The 21,738-nt window shown below is 47.9% G+C and overlaps 1 protein-coding gene across 1 annotated transcript; it reads right to left on the reverse strand.

Annotated features, from left to right (window-relative positions):
* Nucleotides 1-806: 806 nt before the first annotated feature.
* LOC115472519 lies at nt 807-15,905 on the reverse strand. The gene is made up of 2 exons (XM_030206808.1): nt 15,641-15,905; nt 807-2,504 (listed from the first exon to the last, which is right to left on the reverse strand). The coding sequence occupies exon 2, from the start codon at nt 2,502-2,504 to the stop codon at nt 807-809; it is 1,698 nt and encodes a 565-aa protein (XP_030062668.1). The 5' UTR covers nt 15,641-15,905.
* Between the last annotated feature and the right edge of the window lie 5,833 nt (nt 15,906-21,738).

Below are 21,738 nucleotides of genomic sequence, written 5' to 3' on the forward strand. Positions count from 1 at the left end.
TAGGTCACTGGTCTTCTTTCCACCTCCACCTTCTTCCAAGGATTCCGACTAACTAACTCCCCAACTCTTCCCGCCCTTCCTCTCGGTCAGGTGATACCAATTATCCTCTTGTACCGTCCTGTGCATGGGCAAGAAGAGTTCTTGTTTTTTTCTTTGTGACCTTGGAAATGGTAACTTCTGGTGCCATGCATGCCTCCCTTCTCATCATCTCCGAGATATAAGGGGAATAATTGGAGCACAGAGTGTCCTTGGCTTCAGCAAGCCTGTCAGTGATTTTCCACAAACTGAAGCTGACTCTGACACAGAGATGTGCAGGTCAGAGGTTTGCAGCAGCCATCTTCTAGTAACAAGATGTCATAGGCTTGTATAGGCCAAGACCAGCAACGGAGACACAGGGATATACCCCTTCATATTCCCCCCCTTGGAGATGGAATTTACTACAAAGGAGTAAAAGCCTTCTCCAACTTAACTAAAACAGCTAGACGGGTACATCAGAACTCATGGTCAAGACTGAAGACAGAAAAACAGTCAATGTCATTAATTCAATACTAACACTCTAGCAATGATAACTAGAAGCACATACTTCATAAAATCATAAGCATGGTAGTTTCAAAAAGGCTAATACAGCAAACTACTAATTCTAGTACACTCATAGGGTGTTAGCAGTTATGTCTTAATACATGAAATCATCATTACATATAATAATCATAATACTGTAAAATGCATGGCAAAATCATGAGCACAATTAGTACAGAAATGATAATGTAAAGAAAACTGATAAGTTGATGGAAAGTCACTCCAATGAGTTACACAAAGTCTCGTAGTCTCATGGACATAGGAGATGAAGATCTGCGAATGAGTTGGCGTTGAGCCAAGACTTCTCGTGCCAACAGGGTCACAATGACAAACATGACGATCCACAATATGGTGAGAAGTGGAATGGCGACATGAGTGGTGATGTTGCCAACAGGGACATCAGATGGGTGATGCTTGTAGTCAGAAATTTGGATTGAATCCTGATTAACCGCAAGTTCAACGGTATGAGAGTTTTTAGACTGTAAAAAGGGCATAACATCCAATGCAAAGTCAATGGGATGGCCACGGAAAACATCTAGGATCTCCAGTTCAGATATAACAGAATCTGTATCAAGATAAAACAAAGAAACTCCTCCCACATTAACAACAGAGTACTTGGGTACAGCAATTAAACAAACATTGCAAGGGAGAGAGAAACGATTGATAACATCATGTTTGAGGAAAGTAACAGTAAGCTCCATATTGGGTGTGCTAATCATCCACACAGTATCAACCACAGCGACAGTGGTCTCAGAAAAATCCTCATATTTGGACACCTGAACCTTACATTTCTCTTGAACCTTCTCGGTGGACAACCCACAAAGGGCTTCTGTGGAATCTTTCAAGAAGGGTTTACCTGGGCAAAGCCAATGAATGTCTTTAGCTTTTTGACAAAGATCTAAATTTGGGACTAGATAATGTTGAGGATCCTCCTGTTGGTAAGCAACGTACTGGGGAGTCTCTACATGAAGGTACAGATTATCATGCCAAGTTCCCACATTCAAAACTTGTTTGAGCTGGTATACATTCTCAGGTCCAATAAAAGGTAACTGTAAGAGAAAGGCAATTTCCATACGTTCCATATCGAGCATTAATGGAAGGGCCATTCCTAAATGAAAGGCAGTCTGTATCTGGAAGGGTTCAATGGGTAAACGGGTAATTTTAGCAAAAGCTTCCCTAATAACTGCAGATGGGACCAAATACGTAGGTATGTGCCCTAGCATAAGATTACTAACACTGGTATCTAATTCCCTAAACAAATCTTGCATAAGGTCTTTAACAGGGTGTATAAAAAGACGCTCCTCATTCACAGCACCTTTAAGTACAGACAAATCCATCGTGTTTATCTCAATCTGGCGTGTATGCAAATTAACAAGGGTAACCGTATCTGCAATAGTTTTCCCCTGGGCAATAAGTTGGTTCTGTTGGGAATGTAATTTGGATTCCACATTTTTCAAATCAGCTTCAAGGCTCTTTATAGTTGCTTGCAACTGACGGACAGAAATGGCATTAGCAACAGACATGGATGCCCCAAATAGTGAACCTAGAGCGGAAAAGATCAGGCCACCCACAATGCCTACAAAACGTTTAGATCTAGCATTCTGGGGTTGTACAGGTTGAACCATTACTTTCTCTAACTGGGCTAGAATGTTCTTAACTTGATCTCTGGCATACTGCATATAATTGAAAAACCAGGTCTGAGTCGAGAGAGACTTTCCCAAAATGGTCACATTAAAATGTCTTAAGATAACATGCATCGGGTCAAGTGAAACAACCACTTTCTGAGTAACAATCTGTGATTGAGCGATCAGGAAGCCAGGGGTATCTTGTAGGACAACTCCCGACATAGGACCAGGTTCTATCATCTTGGACAAGGATCCCATCAGTAGGGTGGTCAGGACCATGGCAATCCAGGTTCTTGTATGCATCTACAAAAACAAAGTAACAGACTATGCTGTTGTCTGGTTAGTACAGTTTAAATCATCAACACATACATCTGGAACAGTGTGATTGGGGTGACATGGTCTCAATTGATTGATGTGGACCCATTTAAGGTTATCTTCACCTTGAGAATTCTTTCTGAGGCGAATTTGATAAGCCACAGGTGAAGCTTTTTCCACTATAGGGAAAGGACCATGCCAACTGGGCAAAAACTTCTTTTCTTTTACCTTGTTTCTGGCAAAATTGAAATAGAATACCTTGCAGTGGCGTAGCTACGTGGGGCCTGAGGGGGCCGGGGCCCCTGCAGATTCACCCCAGGACCCCCCTCCCGGCGAACCCGCCCCCGCCTACCTTTACTTTTGCTGGCGGGGGATCCCACTCCCCGCCAGCCGACGTCTTCTCAGTCCTTCCTGCTCTTCAATTTGTTTGCTGACGTCCTGCACGTAATTGTACGTGCAGGACGTCAGCAAACAAATTGAAGAGCAGGAAGCGACTAAGAAGAAGACGTCGGCTGGCGGGGAGTGGGATCCCCCGCCAGCAAAAGTAAAGGTAGGCTGCAGCGGCGGCGGGTTCGCGGCGGGAGGGGGGGCCGCAATGTCGGCGGTGGGGGGCGGCGCCGGGGGGAGGGCTAAAATGTGCCCCCTCCCCCCGGGCTCTGGACCCCTCTCCCACGGAAGGCTGGCTACGCCCCTGATACCTTGTCGCCAATTTGGTATTCTTTGGAGGTAGTCCCTTGATCGTAGTAGGCTTTCCTACCTCTAGCACTATTTTCCAAGTTCTTTTGTGCAAAGGCAAAGGCACTTTGCAGATGTTGACGCAAATGGGTGACATACTCATGAGAGGAAGTAGCACTGGACAAGTTCACATCATTAGTCCTGTAAAGCAAATGAATTGGTAACTTCATTTCCCTACCTGTCATCATCTCAAACGGTGACACTCCTGTGGACCGGTGAGGTGTGGCACGAATGGCCATGAGGACCAGTGGCAACTTCATGTCCCAATCCTTACCTGATGAGGATACATACTTCTTCAGAATGGTGACGATGGTACGATTAGCTCTTTCCACTTGTCCTGAGGACTGGGGTCGGTAGGCGATGTGCAATTTACTCTTCAGTCCTAGCATCTTCCACATGTGCTGGATCACTTCTGCGGTAAACTGAGATCCTTGGTCTGAATCCACTCACATAGGCAAACCCCACCGACTGAACACATGATTCAGTAGCAAGGTAGCCGTGGTCTCGGCTGTACAATTGGGAGCCGATAGACACTCCACCCACTTGGTGAACAGGCAGGTAACGGTGAGCATATACTTGTTGCCTCGAGTGGATCGAACCACAGGTCCAACCCAATCAATTTGGATATCTGACCAGGGCATAGCAATACCCTTCTTCCTGAGGGGTGCTCAATGTGAAGGAGAGGAGGGCTGAAAACGACAACAGGTCAGACAACCTCTTGTGTACAGCTGCACATCCTGACGCATGTGGGGCCAATAAGCTACTTGCTTCAAGGTCTCGTAGGTAATGCCTTCACCTCGATGTCCTGCACATGGTTCATCATGAGCATGCTGCAACATGATGCCACGATATGTTTGGGGTACTACCCACTGCTCAATGCCATGCCTACTTGTACGAATAAGCAGGTCCTGTCGGATCTTAAACTTCTCTCTGGAGGTGTAGAGTATCCTCAGTTCTTCAGTCTGACACTCCTCCTCCGTCAACGGATGTTCATGTGGATTCTGGATGTACTCATAAAATCTTCCAACTACTGGATCTGCTTTCTGAGCCGTGACAAGATCAAAGGATGGGATTTCACTGCTCCACTGGAACACTGGAGTCTCACAGAGCTGTTTAGTTTGTCGTCGGGTGACAGCATGAACTGCCAATGTATCAGGTTCTGAGAACTGCCATAATTCTCCTGTGAGTGCACCTTCCTTGGTGAGTTGGTCTGCTAAGTCGTTCCCTATCTTGTCCAGACTATCAACTTTTGCATGACCCTTGACCTTCTTCCAATAGATGGTCATATCATGGTCACGTACCAGTTGATCCAATGCCAGAATCAAATTTCCTTTAGAATTTAGCATGTTGTTCTGCTTCCAGAGGGGTAGATGAGAAACAAAGTTCTGTCTCACATAATCGGAATCGGTGCATATGACTAATTCCCTAATGCCTTTCTGAACTGCAGACTGTACCGCCACCAAGGCTGCAACTATCTCAGCGTACTGGTTGGTCTGAGAACCCAAGCTGTGCTTCATCGTCTCTTCCGGTATGGTGGAATTCCATACCACTCCCACACCTGCAACCAACACATGGTCTGTGTCACGGCGGTAGGCACAACCATCCACATAGACCTTAGGCATTGTATCACAGATCTTCTCATCATACAGATGGTGTAGATGAGGTTCTTTCTCTCGTGGGTGAACATCGGTTTCAGACGGACCTGCAAGGGAATCATGCCCTGCACAGTCGTGCAGATCAGCCATACCTTGGGCTACTACATTATGATGTTTCTGAGCATACCTTACCTCTAGAGGCCATCCTTGGAGAGCCAATGTCCAGGAGACTATCCTACTGTTGGACACCCGACCAGATTTGATTCGGTCACTACCCAGGAAACCAACGATTTGATGACAGGTTTCCACGATTAGCTTCTCTCCTTGGATGTAACTCCGGAAGTGTTGCAGAGCCCACACCGTGGTCAATAAAGATTTCTCACAGTCTGAATATTTCTTTTCCACTTCGGATAGGCCTTTGCTGGCATAAGCCACAACCCGCTTATCAGAATCATATTTCTGATATAAGACAGCACTCATGGAGTGATGGGAGTATCCCAGGTCCACATAGAACTCATGACCCCCCTCAGGGTACGCGAGGCATGGAAAGCGGCTGAGCTGATCCTTGAGTGTCTGCATCGCCGATGCTTGTTCTGGACCCCATGCCCAGGGTGTGTCTTTCTTCAATAGCTTGACCAAGGGTCTGGTGATCTCCGCATACTCGTCGATGAACTGCTTGGAGTAATTGCATATTCCCAGAAAGGAACGAAGTTCTGTGAGATTGGTAGGTTGTTTCAGCTGTTGTAAGGCCTGTACTCGCTTCTTCTGAGGTCGCAGACCCTCAGCAGAAATTTCATACCCTAGGTAATTCAGAGATTTCTTGCACCATTGTCCTTTGGCCAATGTCAATTTAGCTCCCGCATTTGTCAACTGTCTGAAAACGTGCTCAATCTCTGACAAATGTTCTTGAAAGGTAGGGCTTTTGATCAGAATATCATCCACATAGACTACAGTGCCTCGAGCTTCAGCATCTGGAAGTGCTTTGTGGAGGAAGATGTTGAATTCAGCAGGTGAATTGAGAAAACCAAAGGGAGTCCTGTTCCACGTGTACTGTTTCTTCCCAAAGGTGAAAGCCAGTTTATACTGATCATGTGGATGTACAGGTACAGTCCAAAACCCTGATGCCAAGTCTAAGCTGGTGAAACACTTAACCCCCTTGATGGTAGCAAGAGTCTGATCCAGTGAAGCCATAGGCCACCTAGACAACGGTACTCGCTTATTCAGCTGACGGTAGTCCAAGGCAATTCTCCAACTGTTGTTCTTCTTCAAGATGGGCCACAGAGGGGAGTTGTAGGTGCTGTTGCATTGCCTAATGATGCCCCTGGCCTCCGAGGTATTGAGAATCTCTTGTACAGATTCATAGGAAGCCAATGGAATCTTATACTGGCGCACAAAGACAGGCTTACTATTTGGTTCTGTAGGCACTCTGGTGACGTGCAGGTCTGTAAGGCCACAGTCATATGAGTCTACAGCAAAAAGTTCCTTGTATTTGTACAGCAACTCAGTCAACTGCCTCTTCTCCGTGTCAGTAGTACAAGCATCAGCCTGTTCCACTTGATCTTTCACCATAGCATCAAACTCAGAGAAAGGTTGGTTGGATGGAATTTCCACTTGTTCCTCAATGTCTGCCTGCAGAGATGAGGTTTCCACAGAATTCACAACTCTAGCCATCTTTCTGGACAAAATCAAGAAGTCATCTTCCAACAGCACTTGTGAACCCGTTGCGTCATAAGGCCAGACAAACTCCAGAGAGACGAGGCCTCTGGGAGAGGTAAACAGACTCTCAGTTTCCCCCCCCCCCCCCCCCCCGGCAGGTGTTCCAAGAGGAAGGCAGCCTGCCAATAATAGGCAAACTTACCTCGACATCAGGAAAAGACTCTCCCACCAGAAATCCAAAAGGGTCTCCATTAGACACAAACACTTCCTCTGATTGCGGATTGGTGACCAACAAGTGAAAGGAAGTACCAGTCACCTCCAAACATGGCAGGACACCGGTGCACAACCCTAGGTCCCGAAAATGGGAATGAGGGTTGAAGAACACCACTTTGTCCAATAGACGCTGTCCCTGTGCAAGACGGAGCCGGATGGAAAAGTCCCTCACTCTTGCTGGAATGGTCACATTTTTATCACAGACTACTTCGCAGACCTGGGGTATGGTCTGTCCCAATTTCAGGCTAACAGACGTAGCTTCAACTTCCACAGGGTTGCCATCAAGTCGACTCCACAAGACAAGGTTCACCAGATCCACATAGACTCCCAAGCGTACGAGGCAATCGGAACCTAAACATAAGGACTCCTGTAGGCCTTTGACCACCGAGAAGCTGTGGGTGAAAGACTTCTGTCCCACGATCACGGGCAGTCTGCACATTCCCACAAGCGTCTTGGCACCTTGTCCAGGTACCTGCACAGAAGTGGAAGACCCCTTGCTGAAGGGTAGCTGCAGAGACTTGCGAAGACTGTGAAATAGAGTGTCACTGATGAAGGAAACGTCACTAGGCAAGAGCAAAGTGGACTGAAGTGTAAGGTCAGCTATCTGGACAGGGATGGTGTAGGCCTCATCCTTCTGTAGGACATCAACCAACTTGCGAGGATGTGGTGGGTCAGGACTGGAAGTGGAATCAGCGAACTCTTGGGATATGACGGCGTCATCTGGAGAATCTTTCACCGCAGGTGAGTTATTCAACACGATCTCCAGATTGTCATCCCCTAGAACAATGTCAGCTATCTGATCGGTCTGGACCCGGATTACCTCCCCACGCTGGTCCCCCCCTTGTGCACCACACAACTGGAGCTCCCAGATGTGAGGGTCTTCGGAATTCTGAAAATTGATTTGGATAGGGGAATCCTTAAGTCCCACAGAACTTGAACCACTGACTCTGCACATATGCCTTACTTTCCCATATGGAAGGGGGTCCATAACTTGGACCCAGATCACCTCATGGCGCAAGTCCAAAGTAGCCCAAAATCTTTTCAGAAGATCAATTCCAATTAAGAATTCTTCACCAGGACAGGTAGTAATTATGGCGGGGTGTTTGATGTACATTTCCCCCGAGCTGTAAGGAAAGCCACACCTGACCCACAGTACCAATGCTCTACTTGCCATAAGCCTCCAATGAGAAATTGCATGGTGTGACGCTCAAGCTATCTCAACCCTCCGCTAAAGATGCCTCAAGTTTCTGAAACAGGCCTTGGGTAATCAAAGTCACCTCTGAGGCCGTATCCAGTAGACCCTGACAGGAAAATGTCTGTTGAATCAACAGATCCATGGTATATCTGGAACCTTTAGGAGTAAGGTTACCCATAAAGTACCTGGTTTCCTTAATCGAGTCACTCCATAGAGGCCCTTCCGGGTTCGAGGGCGGGGCATCTGCATTTGCATCAGATAACTCCTCACTGACGGTTGACACAGCATCTACTTGAACAATGGGCAAAAGGGTTGGTGAAGAAGGAGCCAAGCCTAGTCATGCCGGTTCTTCTTCTGTATTCTGGTGTTCAGAGATTTCAATGGACTTGACACTAGGCCCTGTCTTGCTGATGTTGTTGGGGACCTGATCCTTGTTCCCTGGGTAATTGTTTCTTCTCATGTAGGAAGATGGGGGTAGCTGCGATGCTCCCGAACTTGAACCCTGTTGTTTATCCCGCAATGCTTTAATCTGGGCTTCTAGGGCCCTGATCTTCTCCTCAGGGTCAGGACTCCGATGTTGCGCTATCGTTTGATCAAGCTGTGCCTGCAAGGACTGGATCTTGTCCTGGGCCCGCTTCCTCTGATTATAGCGCCGCCCTCTTGGGTGTTCTTGATCTTCCTGAGCAGCAGGGGGCACTGTACCCCTCGGCCAGCGTGGTTGATTACTGCCACCCCGGAATTGTGTATGAGGGCTTGCCACCTTATTCTCCAGAGAAAGGGTGGAGGAAACAGCACAAACACTGGGTGAAGCCCCCGGGCTGCGGTTCTTCGCAGCTGATTTGGGTGCCGCCCCCGTGGGTTGTGTGCGACACATATCAAAAACCTCCTCAGCCCGCTTCAACATAACGGAGAACGGTTCTTTCTGGTAACCCGCTAAAGACACTTTTACGTGGTTGGGCAGGCCTTTCACAAAGAGAGTTCTGAAATCTCCAACTTCAAACTCTTGGGTCTCAGGGTCCGCCCCCCCCCCCCCCTCCTGAAATGCTTCCCTCAGGCGATAGGCCCATTCATGGGGACTCTCATTTGGACCACAGCGCATATTATATGCTGCTCTTTTGGGCTCTGTGGGATCCGCGAACAGTCCATACCGCTTCTTCAGGGCTTGTTCCACTGTGAATAGATCATTATGCTGGCTAAAATGGCCTTTAAATACGTTTGGCACTCCGCCGCAAACATCCATTTCAGTAGAGCTCTTTTATCTGATTCGGCGTAAACCTGTAGTGAGTTAAAAAGGTCATGCACGCTATCCAGGTGAGCGTGTATGGTAACCCCTGAAGACTCCTTAAAAGGTACAATCATAGCGCGAAGTGTTCTCATTACTTGATTGTGCTGCTCTCTAGATAAAGAAGTAACTGTGTGTGTCTGAGTGGAATTTTGCTGTTTACCAGTAGTGGAAGGGTATTGGGAGGCGGGGATGCTGCTGATGTCATCCAGTATGGCTGGGGGTGGTGACCTCCTGGGGAGGGGCACTGGCCCACGATTCCTAGTGACGTCATCAGATCGGGCAGAGAGCTGTGACCTTCCTGGGCGGAGCATATGCGTAATTGTACCAGACTCTATATCAGAAGGTGCAGGAAACTGCGTCCTTCTTGGGCCGGGCCTGGGGGTCTCTACACTGTGGGCCTCATCCTGAGGTACAGTGTTCCTTGACCTAACTGGACAGAGACTAAGCTCCTGCATGCGGTCATGAGCCTCAGGAACTATGATACTGTATCTGGGAGGAGCTGACTTAGTTTGATCCCTAGAACCTAACGGAAGGCTCTGAGTGTCCAGCTGCTGATCATTTCTGGAGTACCGATCAGACAGTCTGGCAGGTTCCAGCGCAGGGCTAGGTAACTGGGCATCATCACTGTCTAGCAACTCCATAGGCATTACAGTATGTTCGTATTCCAGGCTACAGATCTCCTTACTCATAGCATCTAATTCTTCTTTGTACAGATCTAAAGCATTTACACAGGCATCGTTATCCTGAAGGGCTTTATGTAGCTTCAGTGTGAGCTCTCTATTCTGCTCCCATAAATCAATCATTTCTTGATTAGCTTTGTGCCTCTCCTGCTGAGCGGAGCTAAGGCTATCTTTTTCCTGTTGCAATTCTAGCTGGAGGGCAGCGAGCGACCCCTGGGAAGTTTCTTTCTCTTACTGATAGAGAAACCGAAGCCGGTCTAACTCTTGCTGCGTCACGCCCAACTCGTGATTCATATCAGCTAAACGCTGGGCCTGAAAGCACAGAGAGGACTCCTTCTCCTTCAGTTCTCTACGTAGGGAGAGAGCATGTTCCTCCCATTTAGATCTTTCCATCTCAATAGCAGAACATTTTTCTTTGAGCACAACACATTTGACGCATGCCTGAACCTGGGTGCCGTCCGCACCTTCCCTATCCTTATCAGCTGCCTGTGCAATTAACTCTGCCTTTTCCTTATGTAGAGTCTCAACAGTGCTCTGCATCTGTTGTAGCCTCTCCCGCTGAGCGGAGCTACGGTTTGCATTATATTCTTTGAGCCCAGCTGGTGAGCCCAGCACTGAATGTGAGATATAGCGCTATGAACTTACATTAGACTATTTGATCTCCTTTAATTTTATATGTCTCATTGACCCCAGTCGCTACCTAAAATCCCACTGCTCTGTATCATGCTGAAATTCTACTACCCAATTGCTGATTTAATTCTGCAATTTTGTAGACCTTGAGGCTTAAACTGCACCTCACTGCAAATCCTCATTTATCCGCTTATTAATTGCCGCTCTACAATCTGCAATATTGCTATCATTTAGCATTTCATTTGCTTTATTAATTACTGCTCTACAATCTGCAATATTGCTAGCATTTAGGCTTAGCTGCATCTCACTGTAATCTACTTTAATTGTTGATTGAACTGCATTTAGCATTTAGGCTTAGCTGCATCTCACTGTAATCTACTTTATTGTTGATTGAACTGCTTTAATGCTAATGTTTATATCCTCAAGTTGTTACCTCGACTTCTGATGTCTACTGATAACCTACTTTAACTGTTGCTTGAATTCCTTACTCCTGATTGAATTCCTTAGACACTATCACTCCCTATGCCTTAGCTGTTGCCTGCTGTCCCAGTCCCAGCCTTCCTGCCTTCCTCCTCTACTCCTATCTCCTATCACCTTAGCCACTTCACATCTCCCCGCATCTGCCTTAGCCTTTACATGGCCCCTATACACATTCTCTTCATCGCCCTGTCCCTTCCTAACCTCTTCCCCCCTCCCCTTCCACTGTCTACCTCAGGAACTCATTGCCCACCCTTGTCTCCTCCCGTCCTGCTCATTACTCCCCTACCCTACCTCCCCCCGCCCCCCACCACCTCCCCAGCTCTCCTGCCCCCCTCATCATTCCTAGCTCTCAACCTTCTACACTTCCTCCCCACCATTAACCCCTCCCCATTCCTCCTTAACACATCCCGTCTTCGTCATCTTCGTCGACCCTCCTCCCCCACCCTCCTCCGCACTCTCTTACTCCTTCTCCTACTTTCCGCAGGCGACATCAATCCCAATCCAGGTCCCCCTCACCTCTCCTCTCCATATCCACGTAACCGATCTCAGAATGCCTCCAATCTCATCTCCATTCCCCTTCTCCCCCCCGCTTCCCTCCCCTTCTCGTGCGCCCTATGGAATGCCCACTCAGTATGCAACAAACTCTCCTTCACCCACGATTTATTCATTTCCCGTTCCCTTCAACTACTCGCTTTGACTGAAACTTGGCTTACCCCTAACGACACTGCCTCAATCGCAGCCCTATGCCATGGTGGACATCTTTTCTCCCACACTCCCCGCCCAGACGCACGCGGTGGAGGTGTTGGGTTTCTTCTTTCACCCTCTTGCAGTTTCCAACCCCTCCTCCTGCCACAGTCTCACTGCTTCTCATCCTTCGAATCTCATGCCATCCGGCTATTTTACCCGACACCACTCAGAGTTGCAGTCATCTACCGCCCCCCTGATAAGCCCCTCTCTTCCTTCCTTACTGACTTCGACGCTTGGCTCACCGTCTTTCTTGATCCCTCATCTCCATCCCTCATTCTTGGTGACTTTAATATTCACGTTGACGACCCATCCAACTCCCACGCTTCTAAATTCCTCACTCTGACATCCTCCTTTAACCTCCGACTATGCTCTACCACCCCTACTCACCGTGATGGCCATTGTCTTGACCTCGTTCTCTTCTCTTCCTGCTCACCTTCCAATTTCTGCACCTCAGTCCTTCCTATCTCAGATCATCACCTAATCACCCTCACATTTCACCACCCTCCCCTCAACCTCGCCCAACTATAACCACTGCCTTCAGGAATCTCCAAGCCGTTGACCCCCCTACCCTATCCTCTCACATCTCCACTCTCTTCCCTTCCATCTCGTCTTCTGAACCTGTCGACACGGCTGTCTCTACCTATAATGAAATTCTCTCCACTGCTCTGGATACCCTAGCACCATCTGTCCCTCACCCCACTAAGCGCATTAATCCTCAGCCCTGGTTAACCCCTTGCATCCGTTACCTTCGCTCCTGCACCCGATCTGCTGAACGACTCTGGAGGAAATCTCACACCCTGTCAGACTTCACCCATTACAAATTCATGCTATCCTCCTTCCGGTCCTCCCTATTCCTTGCCAAACAGGAATATTATTCTCAACTTACCAATTCTCTTGGCTCCAACCCTCGTCGCCTCTTCGCCACCCTCAACTCCCTACTTAAAGTGCCCTCCGCTCCCACTCCCCCCTCACTCTCTCCTCAAACACTAGCTGACTACTTCCGCGATAAAGTGCAGAAGATAAACCTTGAATTCACTTCCAAGCCTTCGCCTCCCAGTAACTTCTTAACACACTCCCTCCACCAACCTAACCTGGCCTCCTTCTCCTCCTTCCCTGTGATCACCGAAGAGGAAACTGCTCACCTTCTTTCTTCCTCTAAGTGCACGACCTGTTCCTCTGATCCCATTCCCACCAATCTGCTTAACAGCATCTCTCCTACAGTTAACCCCTCAATCTGTCACATCCTCAACCTCTCTCTCTCCACTGCTACTGTCCCCGACACCTTCAAGCACACTGTAGTCACACCACTTCTAAAAAAACCATCACTTGACCCCACCTGTCCCTCCAACTACCGCCCCCTCTCTTCTACCCTTCCTCTCCAAACTACTTGAACGCGCCGTCCACAGCCGCTGCCTTGATTTTCTCTCCTCTCAGGCCGTCCTCGATCCGCTTCAATCCGGCTTTCGCCCACTTCACTCAACAGAAACTGCACTCTCTAAAGTCTGCAATGACCTGTTCCTTGCCAAATCCAAAGGTCACTATTCCATCCTCATCCTCCTCGACCTATCTGCCGCCTTTGACACCGTCAATCATAATTTACTTCTTGACACACTGTCCTCATTCGTGTTCCAGGGCTCCGTCCTCGCCTGGTTCTCTTCGTATCTTTCCCAACGCACCTTCAGAGTATTTTCTAATGGCTCTTCTTCCACCCCCATCCCTCTCTCTGTTGGGGTTCCTCAAGGATCTGTCCTTGGACCGCTTCTTTTCTCGATCTACACCTCTTCCCTGGGCTCGCTGATCTCATCACATGGTTTCCAGTACCATCTCTATGCTGATGACACTCAGCTTTATCTCTCCACTCCTGACATCACGGTCGAAACCCAGGCCAAAGTTTCGGCCTGCCTCTCAGACATCACTGCCTGGATGTCCAACCGGCATCTGAAACTGAACATGGCAAAGACTGAGCTCCTTGTCTTTCCACCCAAACCCTCTTCTCCTCTTCCCCCACTTTCCGTCTCTGTTGACAACGCCCTCATCCTCCCCGTCTCTTCAGCCCGCAATCTCGGAGTCATCTTCGACTCCTCCCTCTCTTTCTCTGCCCATATCCAGCAAACAGCTAAGACCTGTTGCTTCTTCCTCTATAATATTAGCAAAATCCGCCCATTCCTCTCTGATCAGACCACCCGAACCCTCGTGCACTCGCTCGTCACCTCTCGTCTTGACTATTGCAACCTTCTTCTCGCTGGCCTCCCGCTTAGCCATCTATCCCCCCTTCAATCTGTCCAAAATTCCACCGCACGTCTTATCTACCGCGTGAACCGTTACTCTCATATCACCCCCCTCCTCAAGTCGCTTCACTGGCTCCCAGTCCGCTACCGTATACAGTTCAAGCTCCTCCTATTGACCTTCAAGTGCACCCAATCTGCAGCCCCCCATTACCTCTCTACCCTCCTCTCCCCGTATGTTCCCACCCGTAACCTCCGCTCTCAGGACAAATCACTCCTATCTGTACCCTTCTCCACCACCGCTAACTCCAGACTCCGCCCCTTCTGCCTCGCATCACCTTATGCCTGGAACAGACTTCCCAAGTCCATACGCCATGCGCCCTCCCTGCCCATTTTCAAGTCCTTACTCAAAGCCCATCTCTTCTCCCTTGCTTTTGGCACCTAACCACCTTCCCCAGTCATGATACCTACACTGACTACATAGTTTGTAACCTTTAGATTGTAAGCTCTTTTGAGCAGGGACTGTCCTTCCCCATGTTAAACTTGTACAGCGCTGCGTAACCCTGGCAGCGCTATAGAAATGCTAAGTAGTAGTAGTAGTAGTAGTAGTTGATTGCCAGGAGAATACAGCTTAATTCAGCTAGATCTGGGACAGTAAGGCGGGCTTTATTTGTTATCACCCGGTTAATTGCTGACGAATATGCGGCTATGCTATCATCGCCTGCCTTGTGAAACAAGTTAAATAAAGAGGTTACAGTCAACTCTTGTTTCAACTTCGGTTTTGTGAAAGAGACCAGAATTTCTAAAGCTTCTAATTCCAAATTAGCGTAACTGTACGAGTTGACATGATCTCTGCTTATCTGTAAGCACTAAAGTAAACACAGGCTGTACTAACGAGCCAGAAACAGGCGAGATTTATGGCTTAGCCTGCAGGCAGCTTCACACACAGAAACCTGATGAGACACAGCCAAAATACTCCCCCCCTGCACGTCTCTGAACAGTCTAAGAGACACAGAGCAAGGAATCGCAGAATGAAGCCAGACTTCAACAAAGCGTTTAATATCACAGCAGCAATTCTCTCTCACTACAGAAACACAAACCGGAATACTTTTCTCAACTCTTAGAGCTCCCGTAAGTGAGCCCCCATATCTGTAGGCGGATTTCCCAGATAATAAATTACCTGAAACAAGGTTTCCCAACAGAACTATCCGCAAGCAAAATATTCTGTTCTCTGTCTAGGGGAAGGGGGAAAACCTTGGCTATGGCCCTACATGCCACTATTTCGGTCAGAGAGAGAGCTGAGAAATCAGGCTGATATATATATATTAGCTTTATTATGGATAATATAAAAAAAGATATACAAAATAGAAATTTGGCAAAGCTTTGGCTGAACAAAAATACTGGCAGTAATTCTTACAACTATATTCTCACACTACACACATTTCTTACTGGTTGCTAGGTAAACTTGCACAACTGATTAGAATGCAATAACTATGTTACGAGGTAGTATGGTAATTAGCAGCTTCTTTCCCGACCAAGGTTATGACTAACACCAGCCTGATGCTCAGGTAATCACCACTCACTAACCCAGACTAATAGGAGATAGATCACTGTGTCTCTCACCAGGCTGACCTCCGGGGACGCCTCTCAGGAGTAGCACAGGTCACTTCCCAGACTCAAGCTGAGAGATCAGCGAGTCTTTGTCAGAGCCACAACAGGCACTCTGCAGCAGTCAACGAAGGCACAGGTCACACCTTGCAGGTAGCTGAACCACACGGTACTCTTCCAGATACACAGTTCATCAGTTGGTGGACCTTCTTAGGTCACTGGTCTTCTTTCCACCTCCACCTTCTTCCAAGGATTCCGACTAACTAACTCCCCAACTCTTCCCGCCCTTCCTCTCAGTCAGGTGATACCAATTATCCTCTTGTACCATCCTGTGCATGGGCAAGAAGAGTTCTTGTTTTTTTCTTTGTGACCTTGGAAATGGTAACCTCTGGTGCCATGCATGCCTCCCTTCTCATCATCTCCGAGATAAAAGGGGAATAATTGGAGCACAGAGTGTCCTTGGCTTCAGCAAGCCTGTCAGTGATTTTCCACAAACTGAAGCTGACTCTGACACAGAGATGTGCAGGTCAGAGGTTTGCAGCAGCCATCTTCTAGTAACAAGATGTCATAGGCTTGTATAGGCCAAGACCAGCAAGGGAGACACAGGGACATACCCCTACAAAGTCTCGGACCACGCAATAATTTGGGTAGACATGGACCTGGGTGAGGTGAGGCTGCGACAGCGATTGTGGAGATTCCCGTCATACTTGGTAGAAGATGACAATTTTAAGGAATATCTGCAGAAAAAGTGGTCGCTCTTTGCTAACGCGAATGCTTGCCACACTTCGGATGCTAGGTTATATTGGGAAACCGCCAAGGCTGTGTTGCACGGGGACATAATAGCATACATGTGTGCGCGCTCTAAGTGACTCTCACAGAGTCTTGTTCAGCTGAAGCGGGTATATCAGGAGGCGAAGCAAGCACATCTGGCGGCCCCCTCGGCGCAGAATCGGGAGCAGATGTTATCGGCTCTGGCGGCATTGAATGCCCTGATCACGAACGCACCAAAAAGCACCTTTTTTACTGCTCTTTTAGGTTTCATCGCTTTGGGAAGAAATTGGGAAGGTTGTTGGCATGGCTTGTGAAAACCTGGGGGGGGGTAATCGCTTTATTCCGTCCTTAACAGCACCAGATGGGCGGCGGGAGACTCAGATGTCGAAGATAGCGAAGTTGTTTCATGACTATTATGCTGCCTTGTATGCGTCGCCAGCCTCTCAGGAGGGGCCCTCGATGAGAGATTATTTGGAGAGTTCGGGTATTCCCTGCCTCTCGGCTTCTGTTGTAGCCCAGTTGGATGCCCCTCTGAGGGGGACAGAGATTCAGCGGGTGGTCAAGGCATTAAAAAGTGGCACGGCGCCTGGGCCGGATGGATATGTGTCTGAGTTTTATCAGTGTATGTTTCCACAGATTGCAGCCCCGTTGCTCAACTTTTTTGAAGCATCGCTGCTTCAGGGCTCCTTTCCCAGGTATTCGAACGATGCCCTGATCACCTTGATACCCAAGCCGAGCAGGCTGGTGGACCTGCCGGGTTCCTACAGGCCGATCTCCCTGATAAACGTAGATTTGAAGATCTTAGCTAGGGCCCTAGCGGATAGGTTAGCACCACACATACCAGTGCTGATTGGGGAGGGGCAGGTGGGCTTTGTCCGGGGGCGACACTCCTCATTGAATGTGAGGAAAGTGTGTCTTGCTATCGCCTGGAGCCAGGTTGTCAACAAGCCTCTTCTTCTAGTCAGCCTGGACACGGAGAAAGCGTTTGACAAGGTGCACTGGGATTATCTGTTTGCAGTGTTAGACTTTATTGGAATCACGGGATGGTTTAGAAAGGCTGTTTATGAAAAGCCTAGTGCGTCTTTAGTGGTGAATGGAATGTGCACCGCCCCCTTTGAAGTGTTTTGTGGAACCCAGCAGGGTTGCCCCCTGTCCCCTCTGTTGTTTCTTTTATACCTGGAGCCATTGTTGCGTTCCATCCAGGGTGACTCGGATATCTTCGGTGTGGATTTCTCGTCGTTCTCAATGAAAACATTAGCTTTTGCGGATGATATTTTAGTGACCTTGATGAAGCCGCAATAGTCGGTCCCTGCCCTTCTTGGCAAAATCGAAGAGTTCAGCTATTTTTCTGGCTTTACCCTTAATTTACAAAAATCAGTAGCGTTCCCGATTCAGGACCACATACGAGACCGGTGGGAGGGAGAGTTTCCTTTGTCCTGGACATCGGGTCCACTTAAATATTTGGGAGTGTGGATTTCGGAGGATTTAACCCAGCTTTATGAGTTGAATGTTGAGCCATTGCGGGAAAGTACGAGAGCTTCTTTAAGGGTGTGGCAGTCCCTGCCATTGTCGGCTTTGGGCAGAGTGGCTCTATTTAATATGGTGTTAGTGCCCAAGTGGACCTATATTTTGCAAATGGTGCCTATACTGCTTAGCCGGAAGGATGAACGGCTGGTGACCCGGCTGGTGGCACGTTGCATTTGGCAAGGTAAGCGAGCGCGGATGGCAGCGTTGCAACTTTATCGGCCAAAGAGTCAGGGAGGCTGGGGATTATTGAACTTTAAATTATTGTCGGTAGCTGGGAATATGAGGCACATCTCCGACTGGTTTAAAGGTACGAGTTATTTCACCCTGTCGGAGGAGGAACAGTTGTTGTTAAAGCCGATACATTTTAGTGCTTGGTTAAATGCACGGTCGCGCAAATGCCGGGTGTTGGGGCACTATGCATCTTTGTTTTTACCATTGCAACAGGCGTGGAAATGGGTGTGTCGCTTTTTTGGGCTCTCGTCGAGGCTCTCTCCTCTGTTGCCATTGCAGGGCAATCCAGATTTTCCTCCGGGCTCGACTTCAGCCCAATTTGTGGCCTGGGGAGACAGAGGTGCTCACTATTTACATCAGTTATATACGGAGGATGGAGAGAGGAGGACGTTGGATGATTGGAGATTGGAATTTGGGACGGTGACGGGGGATTCTTTTGCTTGGCATCAATTACAGCATTATGTCCGGTCAATCCCGTCCGCTTCTCTGTCCTCTGCGGTGTGGAAAAAGTTGCTTGAGTTATTTGCCTTGGATGTGCAGTCGGCAGTCCCCCTAAAATACTACCATTCATGTCTGCGGGGTCAGCTGGGTGAGGTAGATTATGAAAAGCTGGCAACCCAATGGAACAATGAGTTATCACTGAGGCTCAGGGGAGAGCAACTAAAGACTTATGTATTGAATATTCCCAGGGCAACAGAGAATGTGACGCTGAGAGAAACCCTTTACAAGTTTGTAATGTGAATGTATTTTTCCCCGCATAGGGCGATGAGGGCAGCCATGCGTACAGATGATGCCTGTGCCAAGTGCGCCTGCTCCCCGGCGGGCCTTGGACACATGTTCTGGCAGTGCCCGAGCGTAATGGAGTTGTGGAGGCGTGTGGCGGGGCATGTGTCCGCTCTCTGGGGAGTGACTTGGACGCCACATGCATCCCTGTTATTTGATTCATTCCAAATAGCGGCCCCAGGGGTAGTGGGGCTCAAGCCCTTCCTAAAGCGGGTGGTTCTCTTGGGTAAGAAAGTAATACTTCACCAATGGATAGTGGCGGAACCCCCAACTTTCCAGCAATGGAGGTTCAGGATGATTTCTTTGTGCGCGCTGGAACATAGGGGGGTAGCATCGGCCAGAGGAGAAGATTTTTGTCGGAGGTGGGCACCCTTTTGGGTTTCATTGACCCCAGTAGCACGCAGTAGAGTTCTGAATTGCTGATCGGTACACCATGGAAATACAGGGGGGAGGGGAGGGAGGGGGAAGGGGGGCAGGGTGGTTTAAAGGGGGAGGGTTTAAAAGTGTGGGGTTTGGTTCGAGAGCCAATAGCTGGCAGTGTCTGTTAGCTTCTTTTTTTTTTTTTGCTGCCTCACACTTTGTTAGCCAAAGGGAGCTTGGAGGTTGACGTTCTGAGATATTTGTAAGGGTTTGACATTGACAGTGGCCCGGATGTTCAGCCGGGAAAATTGGGATTAATGAGCAGTGGCTCACACTTGCTTGATATGTTGATCACCTACTGGGGGCCATAAGAGTACAGGCCCCAAGTGGACGCTGGAGTCAGATGGAGTCACTGCCAGATTTGGAGCGTATCCCAGAGGCAGAGTGCTGTAAAATCAAGCAGACTTAAACAAGAAATGTTATATTGTTAAATGTTGATCAGGGGTATGTGAGGGGATAGGTGGGGAGTAAACACAGGGAGGGGGAAATGTTATGATGGTGTTGAGCCTGTTGAACTTGTCTGTTTATTGGAATAAGTTTATGATGCTTTGCCATGTAGTGATGTGTTTTGCATTTACCATCAATAAAAAGGATTGAAAAAAAAAAAGCAGTAGTCCTAGCACAGACCCCTGAGGAACCCCACTAACTACCCTTCTCCATTGTGAATACTGCCCATTTAACCCCACTCTCTGTTTCCTATCCTTCAACCAGTTTTTAATCCACAATGGGACATTACCTCCTATCCCATGACCCTCCAATTTCCTCTGTAGCCTTTCATGAGGTACCTTGTCAAACGCCTTTTGAAAATCCAGATACACAATATCAACCAACTCCCCTTTGTCCACATGTTTGTTTACTCCTTCAAAGAATTGAAGTAAATTGGTCAGGCAAGATTTCCCCACACAAAAGCCGTGCTGACTTGGACTCAGTAATCCATGTCCTCGGATGTGCTCTGTAATTTTGTTTTTGATAATAGCCTCTACCATTTTCCCCAGCACCTACATCAGACTCACCGGTCTATAATTTCCCAGCTCTCCCCTGGAACCTTTTTTAAAAATCGGCGTTACATTGGCCACCCTCCAATCTTCCGGTACCACGCTTGATTTTAAGGATAAATTGCATATCACTAACAGTAGCTCTGCAAGCTCATTTTTCAGTTCTATCAGTACTCTAGGATGAATACCATCCAGTCCAGGAGATTTGCTACTCTTCAGTTTGCTGAACTGCCCCATTACGTCCTCCAGGTTTACCGTGAAGTCAGTAAGTTTCTCCGACTCGTCCGCTTGAAATACCATTTCCGACACCGGTATCCCACCCAAATCTTCCTCGGTGAAGACCGAAGCAAAGAATTCATTTAATCTCTTCGCTACATCTTTATTTTCCTTGATCGCCCCTCCAGCGGCCCAACCGATTCTTTTGCCGGCTTCCTGCTTTTAATATACCGAAAAAAGTTTTTGCTATGTTTTTTTTGCCTCTAATGCTATCTTTTTTTCGTAATCCCTCTTGGTCTTCTTTATCTGCGCCTTGCATTTGCTTTGACACTCCTTATGCTGCTTCTTGTTATTTTCAGACGGTTCCTTCTTCCATTTTCTGAAGGCGTTTCTTTTAGCCCTAATAGCTTCCTTCACCTCACTTTTCAACCACGCTGGCTATCTTTTGGACTTCCGTCTTTCTTTTCTATTTTGCGGAATATGTTTGACCTGGGCCTCCAGGATGGTATTTTTGAACAGCGTCCACGCCTGTTGCACAGTTTTTACCCTCTCAGTTGCCCCCCTACGTTTTTTTTAAATCGTTCTTCTCATTTTATCATAGTCTCCTTTTTTAAAGTTAAACGCTAACGTATTTGACTTCCTGTGTATAGTTATTTCAAGGTTCATATCAAAACTGATCATATTATGATCACTGTTATCAAGCGGCCCCAGTACCATAACATCCCTCACCAGATCAAGCGCTCCACTAAGGACCAAGTCTAGAATTTTTCCTTCTCTCATCGGCTCCTGCACCAGCTGCTCCATAAAGCTGTCCTTGATTTCATCAAGGAATTGTACCTCTCTAGCGTGTCCCGATGTTACATTTACCCAGTCTATATTTGGATAATTGAAGACACCCATTATTATCACATTGCCCATTTTGTTTGCGTCTCTGATTTCTTTTATCATTTCTGCATCTACCTGCTCATCCTGGCAAGGCGGACAGTAGTACACTCCTATCACCGTCCTTTTCCCTTTTATACATGGAATTTCAACCCACAATGATTCAAGGATGTGTTTTGTGTCCTGCTGAATTTGTAATCTATCTGAGTCAAGGCTCTCGTTAATATACAGTGCTATCCCTATACCAGTCCGGTCCACCCTATCACTACAATATACTTTGTACCCCGG

This window comes from Microcaecilia unicolor, chromosome 6 (genome assembly GCF_901765095.1).
Source record: "Microcaecilia unicolor chromosome 6, aMicUni1.1, whole genome shotgun sequence".
Classification (NCBI taxonomy): domain Eukaryota; kingdom Metazoa; phylum Chordata; class Amphibia; order Gymnophiona; family Siphonopidae; genus Microcaecilia; species Microcaecilia unicolor.